This window comes from Pinus tabuliformis, chromosome 7, assembly GCF_031772625.1.
Source record: "Pinus tabuliformis cultivar Carrire ecotype Pingquan chromosome 7, CPIR1, whole genome shotgun sequence".
NCBI classification, from domain to species: Eukaryota; Viridiplantae; Streptophyta; class Pinopsida; order Pinales; family Pinaceae; genus Pinus; species Pinus tabuliformis.
Window position 1 is genome coordinate 408,913,673 of NC_142293.1, and position 8,894 is coordinate 408,922,566.

Below are 8,894 nucleotides of genomic sequence, written 5' to 3' on the forward strand. Positions count from 1 at the left end.
TGTTGTTGTCAGTAACTTATTGATTAAATAAATTAATGATTGAAGTATTATTGATTTAATATGCATTGATTTAAAAAGTCTTGAATAATATTTTGATTTGAGAGAAATAAGTATTGGTCATATCAGCAATATTGACTATATTGATTAATCAATTAAATTTATATCAACTATATATTAATCGAATATATATCAACTATATTGATTAAATATATTTTTTTTTTCTCGGTAAAAACTAGCTAAACTTTTATATTATATGTACAAGATAACTTTACACACAGAAAGACATGCCTTCCAGGGCCTGCAGTAGCACCCTGGGAATCTTGACTGTAGACCGAAAAGCTCCCTCGCAGGGGCAGCATCGCCAAAACAACCCAGAACTTTCCATGACAACAAAAGCTCCCACACAGGGGCAGCACCGGACCGAATTCTCAAAACAATAGCAAAATCTATCAGAATCCCTGAGGAGCAACATTGTATAGACCAGACACATGACTGCCCACGCAGGGGCTTACTGCTAAGATTGACTGACCCATATACCGGACAGATTTAAGCATGACAGAGTCACGAGTGTCAGCTGTCAGCTTAGACCACCCAGAATTGAGACTTAACCATAGACTCGACAGATTTAAACAAGGCAGAGATACAAGTATCAATTGCCAGCAAACATAACCGAATAACAAAATCAAAATACCCGCAGCTGCATTAGTCCTGGAGACGGGCTGAAGATGGAGGGAGGGCCGCGAGATGTGCATCCGCCTCTTCACAGAGGCTCTTGTCTTCGACCACGAACGCCCAACCGTCACCTTCTTCACGTCCTTCCCACATTTTCTTCCATTTCTCCTCGTCAACGCCTGGAGGGGCTGGCCCCAATGGAGGAAAGAGGTCTTGCGTGCTTTTTTCCCCCATGCTTCCAGCTTCAGACGTTGGAAGCACCGTAGCAATGACCTTTTCCGCAGCCGCTTCTTCTCCAGTCTCAATTTCCTTTCCAGAGCCTTCCAGTGGCATCTCCAGCGTGCCCTGAGGATTTTCATCCTCAATTCCTTCCGGAATTTTGGTGAATAGGACTGAAATGTGGGCATTAACTCCTGCATTGTCCTCAGAGCTTCGCAGGGTGAATACCACAGAGCCGAAGGAAGGAAGCGCCGGCTTCCCTTCGCTGGAACTCCCGACCTCCACGAATTGTCTAATGGGGAGCTGGGTCGCCCGGGCTCGCCTATGACAATAGCAGCAGCAGCAGTGGTGATGCTCATCTGCTGCAGGGGTTCGTGAGGAGGACCCTCTCGATGGACCCCTTCTGCTGGGCTGTCGCTCCCGTACTTTAACCATGGTGTATCTGATGCCTCCTTTGTATGCCTGAGGGTAAGCTTGAAATCGGTAGCAATGCCAATTCCTTCCCAATTCGCTCTCTGGTGCACAGCACTCAGCTTGAATTCCTCCACTTGGTGCCAGACTATTCCATTTCCCCAATTGTCGTTGCGAATTTGCCAATTGCCCTCCCCTTCCAGACCAGCGGCAAGGATGGCAACAGAGACAGGCTTCAACTGTGCCGCGGGGTGGTGAAATCTTCCTCGGCCTAAACTCTCTGTGCTTCCGCACCCACCAACTCTCAGCAAACCAATATTCCTTGCTCGACCCATCGAGCTTGTCATATGCTGCTTCATTCCCTCGTTGCAGGCGCTCAATAACTGCGCTCTGCTCCTCCATCTACCTCTCCTCTCAGCCATCAATTGCATTAACTGTGGCTTTGTGCGGAAGGGGGGTTTAATTACCATATGACGGCTTTCTCCGGGGAGCCGTGGAGTTAACACGGGGCGGCCCATGCTGGGCATGTGGCTCGCCCTTCCTCGACATTCCAACACCCGCATCCGGGGCTTCGTTGTCCCTGTGGATGAGACTCTCACATTCCTGTTTGCGTTGGTTGCTAGGAATGATGTCCAGGTTGCCCTCAAGGAAGGGCTGGTCTGAGTCTACTCCTATATTAGCAAGAAGATCTGCTATCTTATTACCCTCTCTTTTTGTGTGATGAAAGGAGATGGCATTGTAGTTGCGTACTTCAACAGCCAGGCTGCTGAGCCTGGCCTCGAGTCTCCAGCTGTTGGCTACCTTCCTGGCGTGCGAGCCATTCTGAATACGAGTGGCCATGTTTATAAGAATTTGAGAGTCTCCTTCCACGATCAGCGGTTGAAGATTATGTCGCCTTGCTGCAAGTAACCCCTGCCACATACCCTCCAGCTCTGCTGAGTTATTGGTGTCCCAACCTATATTGCCAAAGTAGATCTGTTGCAGGGTTCCTTGGTGATCCCTGATGATTCCTCCAAATCCTGCTGGACCAGGATTACCTTTAGATGCTCCATCAAAATTGAGCTTGTATGAGTGTATAGGTGGAGCTTCCCAGCTTCCGTCCTCTTTGCCTTTGCAATTTGCTGTCTGCTGTGTAGTTGGCTCTTGTGGCATTTGCAGCCCCCAGTTGTTTAGGATGTTTTTCTCATTATCTGCAGTGGGGAGATCCTGTTGAGTCCAAGCCTTCAGTAGCATGGTTTCTTGGAGGTTAGCGTGCACTCTGTTCCATATGTCCTCCTTATTCGAGCTGAGGTTTTTGAATATGCGCCTATTCCTTTCCTTCCAGATATTCCATAAAAGAATACCTGGGATTATGTTCCACAGGTGGTTGAGCAACTCACTGTTGTAAGGTCTTTTCGGCCATTGCCGAATGGTGTCTATTATGCCACCCGCCTCTCTGCATCTCCTTTGACTTCTGAATTCTACCTTCTCCCACATCTGAGTAGCAAGCGGGCATGTATCCAGAAGATGCTGCAAGGTTTCTTCATTCTGGAAGCAGTTGTGGCATAACGAGGGTCCATGGAAGTTGCGTTTCCTCAGTTTGTCCCAGGTAAGAATCTTTTTATGCCCCACCATCCACAGAAAGTGAGTTATTTTGGGCCAAGCCGTGAAGCTCCATATTCTTGCCCAGAGAGGATCCGGCATGGTGGGGGCGTCTTCTAATAGATTATAAGCTTCAGAAGTGGAGTAAGAACCTTTGGGAAGATAGCCCCATCTAAGAATGTCCTCACTGTTGTCGTACCTGATGCTTCTCTTTTTCAATTCGTTTTCAAGGGCTACTACTTCCTGGCTGCTGGTGATGTTGGTTATTTGATTACTTGGTTGCCATTTCCTGAAGCCAGTTCCCAGTTCCTGAATCCAGAATTGATGAACCTTAGCGTGCTGCTGCTCCTGTCTGCCTGGGGTAATGGCTGCCGGCAAAACACTTGAGAGTTTAGGTAGCTGGTTCCAAGCATCGTTCCAAAATCTAGCACTGTGACCATTTCTTATTTCCCAAAAGCTGTGTTTCTGAACCAGCTGGTGATTCTGTTTGGCCGCGTTCCAAATGAGTGAACCTGTGATGGTGGGCGTGAATCTTATGAGCTCTGCTTGAGGCATGTTGTTGGTGTATTTAGCTATCCATATTTTGGCCCATAACTTGTCCGGATTTGTCAGCCATTGCCACCAGATTTTGGCGGTCATGATGATGTTACTGTGCTCAGGATCTCCGAGGCCAATACCACCTTTGTGCTTGGGCTTGCAGGTGGTGTCCCATTTTACTAGTGCCCATTTGCGGTTAGTAGCTGAACTTCCCCAGAGAAAGTTGCGTTGCAGATTTCTCAGTCTTTTTAAAACCCACTTTGGAGCAGCCAGGATGGAAAACAGATAGAGGGGCATGGCTTGGAGGATGGATTTGAGGAGCACAGTCCTACTGGCCAGATTGAGGGAGCGATGCGTCCATAAGTTAAGTTTGAATTCCAGTTTCTCAATGAGGCCTCGCCAAGCAGGTTGCTTTATGGCTGAGGCGGTGAGAGGCACACCCAAGTAAGTGGAGGGGAGAGAGGCGGTTTGAAAACCCAGGATGCGGGAGACGGCGCATTTTACAGAGGGAGGAGTGTGGAAGAAAAATATTTGGGATTTGGTGTTATTGACCTGGGTTCCTGAGGCTCTAGAGAAGTCATTGAGCAAGGATTTCAGACAAGAGGCTTCCTGAGCAGAAGGATAGCCATAAAGCATGGTGTCATCCACAAATTGCTGATGGGAGGAAGCTGGGGTGTTATGAATGGAGATTCCTCGAAGTTGATTGGATAGCAGAGCCTGCTTGATATGCCGTCCTAAACCTTCCGCCATGATCACAAATAAGAAGGGGGATAAGGGGTCCCCCTGTCTAATGCCCCTGGAGGGTTTAAAGGGACGAGAGGGCAGCCCATTGACAAGGATGGAGAAGTGGGAGGAGGAAATAAGGCTCATGATCCATCTTACCCAGGTGGCACAAAAGCCAAAGGCTTTCAGCATGTGCTGAATATAGGACCAGCTGAGTTTGTCGAAGGCCTTGGAGAGGTCGAGCTTGAGTAACATGCCCGCTTGTTTGGAAAGCTTAAGCGAGTGAATGATCTCATGGGAGAGTATTATACCATCCATAATCTGCCTGCCCTCAACATAGCCAGACTGCTCCGGTGAGATGAGCTGAGGAAGAAGGGGCTTGAGTCTGTTGGCAATGACTTTGGAAATGACTTTGTAAAGGACATTACAGAGAGCGATGGGCCTGAATTTGTCAGGGGTGATAGAATTCTCTTCTTTAGGAATGAGAGTGATAAAGGTGGAGTTAAGAGAGGGTAGCAGCCAGCGAAGGGCCCTAGATTCCTCCACTATTTGCCAAATCTCTACCTTAATCATATCCCAGAAAGCATGGAAAAAAGTAGTGGTAAAGCCATCAGGGCCAGGAGCCTTACCTTCTTTAAGCTGCGCCATTGCTTCATCAACCTCTTGGATGAGTATTGGACTCATGAGTAGCTCGTTTTGCTCTTCTGTTACTAGCCTGGGAATGTTGCTGGTGATTTTCTCAATAGCTAACCTCCGGTCCATTATCGGCTCTTGGTGAACCTGTTGGAAGTGATTGAGGAGGATTTCCTCTATTTTCTCATGCTCCTCCTCTTTGACCCCTTCCTGATTTTGGATGAAGGAAATCTTGTTGTGCATTCTTCTTTGCACTGTTGTGTTATGAAAGAATTTAGTGTTGTGTTCCCCCTCTTTGAGCCACCTGATCCGTGATTTTTGTCTCCAATAAATTTCTTCTTGCTTCCTCCTTTCTTCGAGCTGATTATAAATGTGCTTTTCTTTATCTAAGGTTACCTCTTTGTGCCCTGTGTTGATTACTGTCTGGTGGAGTAGCTTGAGCTCCTGATTGAGTTGCTGTTGGGCTTCAAAAATATTCCCAAAGGTCTCCCTATTCCAGCGTTTGAGGTGGCCTTTTAGGTATCTTAATTTCTGTTGCAGCTGGAACATTTTGGTACCTTCTGGGGGGACAAAGGAGGCCCAAATGGTTTTGACGAAGTCCTTGAATGCCGAGTGTGTTAGCCAAAAGCTTTCAAATCGAAATGGCTTCCTGGTGTTGTTCCCTGGTCGCTGCCAGTGCAGAGCTATTGGCCAGTGGTCCGAGCCTGAGTGAGCCAAGATCTCCGCAGTGAAATCCCCCCCAATGTGCACTGCGTTATCCGAAATCAGAAAGCGGTCCAGTTTGGAGGCAATCTGATGTTTCCCCTTTCTGTGATTGCTCCATGTGAAAGTTCCATTGCAGAAGGGCATGTCGATGAGTGAGGCGTTTAGGATGAAGTCCTTGAAGTGTTCCACTTCAGGTTCCAATCTAGTTCTTCCTCCCATTTTATCCTCGATTTTGGTGGTCATATTGAAATCCCCTGCAACAATCCATAGTGGGTACTGTCTGTTGATACTAAGCGCCTCGATGGTGTCGAGAAGCGCTTTTTTACTACCTCCGTCCTGTGGGAAATAGACATTGGATAAGTTTCCATGTACCTTTGTGCCTAAAATGTGAAAGGCAGCTTGTATGAGATGATGGGAGGCGTGGAAGTCAGTGAGTGCTATTGCCTGAGTGTTCCAGGCTATGGCAAGCCCTCCCGAAGCTCCGGTAGCGTCCACGGCCACTGAATGGCAGCCTGGCCAGGCCTTTGAAAGTATTCGACCCAATGTGATACTATTGCATTTAGTTTCTTGGAAGAAGCATATTTGCGGTTTCTCCATCTTGATCATGTTTTTGAGCATTCTATATTTTGCGGGGCTGTTGAGCCCTCTTAGATTCCAAGAGACGAGCTTCATTGATAACTGATTTGAGTGGGGCTGAAGTACTTCGTAAGCTTCGCATATCTGCCTGAGTCCACTAGGACTTTGCCAACCTCTATTGTGCGTTGAAGATCTGTTTTTCTTCCTCTTTTTTTGAAGTCTTTTGGACGCAGTCTACCATCCCAGGTGCCTCCAGCTTGAATTCCTAGCTGATGTTGGTGGTAGGCTTTGGAGATGACCATTTCCAGCTTTTCTAAATCAGTCTCAGCGATGGATTCATACACTTCTTTCCTGAATGCCAGCTCTAGCTCGTTGATATCCAGACCGTGCAGGTCTACACTTTCGGATTCTTCCTCCATTATTTCAGCTACATTGGTGTCTTCCTGTGCGGTCTCTGAATTCTGAATGGGCTTCGATCTCCCATCTACCTCCATTTCTCTGGGGGTCTCCACGGGAGCCTCCTGGTGCCTGCTTAGAATGGTCGGGATTAGAATGGGGGATTTCGATTTGGGAGGGGGATTGGAAGGGGGGTGGTTTGAGGAGGACGGGTGTGCGGAGTTGCTGGTGTTGTCCAGGGGCTGGTCTTCTGGAATATCATTGAGGGTCTCAAAGCTGTTCTTAGACGCGGGTTTGTGGAACTTGGTAGGTTGAGCTTTAGGAGCATTCTGAGGTTTTTTATGAGCACGCTTTCTGTTTGAGACTTTGGTGAAGCCATCTTGAGATGGGGATTCAGAAGATTCAGGAGGGCTTGCTTTTACATTGAGTGGACAGTCCCTGAACAGATGCCCTAATGCATGGAATCTTCTGCACCTAAAAGGCACATGCTCGTAATCCAGGGGCTGGGTCCATTCCTCGTCTCTATGGGAAAGGGTTATGGAATCAGGAAGAGCTTCATTCAATCGAATATACACACAGATTCTTGCATAGGAAATATACTTACGGGTTCTTGTTTCTTCTGAAGCCCTGATGTATTTTCCCACCCCATTGCCTATACCCATTAGGCAATCTTCTTCCCAGTACTCATCAGGGAGAGAGTATAATCTGATCCAGACCGGCGCCCAGGTGAGATCCTCCTTGTCTGGGGTGAATCTGGGCTTCCAGTTTGTGATATAGAGTCCTGTCGAATTGAAGAAGTACGGGCCCTCTCCTAGGATTCGGTACTTATCTTCTAGGCAATAGAAGATAGCCGTGAAGGAACCCTTTGGCCCCAGCTGGAGAGTAACATCTCCTTTGGGCTTCCACTTTGCTGCAATCCATGCATTTAGGGCTTGTTCAGTTGGCCAATACCCTATAAATTTCCCAATAATCGCATGCTCTGTCATGAACTCAATCCTGCTATTGATCTTGTCACCAGGCAGTTTGATTCGAGGTCTGACCTTGGCTACCGGTCGACAGGTAGAGGAGGTGACTTGGGGTTTATTTGCCTGATTTTCTTGTGCTTCTGGCATTTCATTGTCGTTAACTTGTTTGTCAGTTTCCTGTTGCTTCTTTCCTTTGCTGAAAATGTCCGGATCTACTGATCCAAAAGTGACTTCAGGGCCCATGCTATGCCATGAGGGGGAGGGCTTTGACGCCCCCCCTGAGCGTGATCCATTGTCGTGCTCTGATCGCCTGCCGCCCTGTCCCTCTGCAACAGATCTGGTCAGAGCCTTTGTTCTATTCGCTGTGCCTGATGCGCCGTCGAGGGCTTCGTCTTCGTGCCCTAGCTCCCTCGCAGCTCCCTCATACAAACCTCCGATCCCGGTGGTCCATATTGATTAAATATATTAATTAAATATACTAAAAATAATATAAAATATTCTATCTAATTAACAAACCACATATCCCCTAAATGCTTTAGCTCAATGGATTGAATATTATTTATACTTCAGATAAAAAAAACCATCACAAAATGTACTTGATAAATATAATTAAATTTAAACATTTACTTTAGACATTTCACTTGCATGGACATTTCAAAAATACAAAGATAAATACAAAATAATTTTATATTGTGAGACATACTACTTAAAAGACACAATCTCCAACTACGTCATTAATTTGTACACTTCAACAAGCCTCATTTATGTAGACCCAATATATTAAATAAAATTTTATACATATGAGATGTGAACTTGCAATATATCAACATATAAAAGTAGAAGTTAATTAAATGGATAAAGCAATTAAATGATTCTTAAATTTAATGGTTAATTGAGAATCTATTTATTTGAATTAATTAAATTAAATATTAATTATAAAATAAATATAAAATTTGCAATTCTATATATATAAATTTGATAATCTAGTTCGAGAATGTATTGATTTATATTATATATATAATTGTAATAAAAAGAAAATTATTGGATAAAAAAAATGAAGAAATATACGAAAATTAAAAAGATAGAGAAAAATAAATAAAAAATATATAAAAATTAAAAAGATAAAGAAAACAAAAATGAAGAAAAAAGATTTTAAAAAATATGTAAAAAAAAGATAGTAAATTTTTACTTGTAATAAAAAACCATTTGATAGAAGAACTTTGAGAGTTACATTTTTTGTTACAAAAGAGTTGGTTGGGTTTCTCTTCCTCTACATCGTTGGATAATGGATGTCTAGGGTTTGGGAAATGGATTTATTGGGCCGTGAAATTGTAACAAACACAAGGTATGGATGTGTTAAGGAAACATCCAAAGGCAAAGTATGAATGTGTTAAAAATACATCTAGGAGGAAAGGGATTGATATTCTAATACTCAATTAACAAGATGATAATCTTGTCACATGATATTTACAGCTT

General features: G+C 44.9%; 1 protein-coding gene across 1 annotated transcript; it reads right to left on the reverse strand.

Annotated features, from left to right (window-relative positions):
• Positions 1 to 1,761: 1,761 nt before the first annotated feature.
• Positions 1,762 to 6,078, reverse strand: LOC149247686 (uncharacterized). The gene is made up of 2 exons (XM_089444956.1): positions 5,173 to 6,078; positions 1,762 to 4,986 (listed from the first exon to the last, which is right to left on the reverse strand). The coding sequence occupies exons 1-2, from the start codon at positions 6,076 to 6,078 to the stop codon at positions 1,762 to 1,764; spliced, it is 4,131 nt and encodes a 1,376-aa protein (XP_089301082.1).
• Positions 6,079 to 8,894: the final 2,816 nt, after the last annotated feature.

Excerpts from the sequence above, each read along its gene's own strand:
- LOC149247686 (XM_089444956.1), bottom strand. The coding sequence starts at position 6,078 with ATGGAGAAACCGCAAATATGCTTCTTCCAAGAAACTAAATGCAATAGT. Across the intron at positions 4,987-5,172 it reads TCAACACAGGGCACAAAGAG|GAAGGGGTCAAAGAGGAGGA; the intron begins GTAACCTTAGAT and ends ATCCAAAATCAG.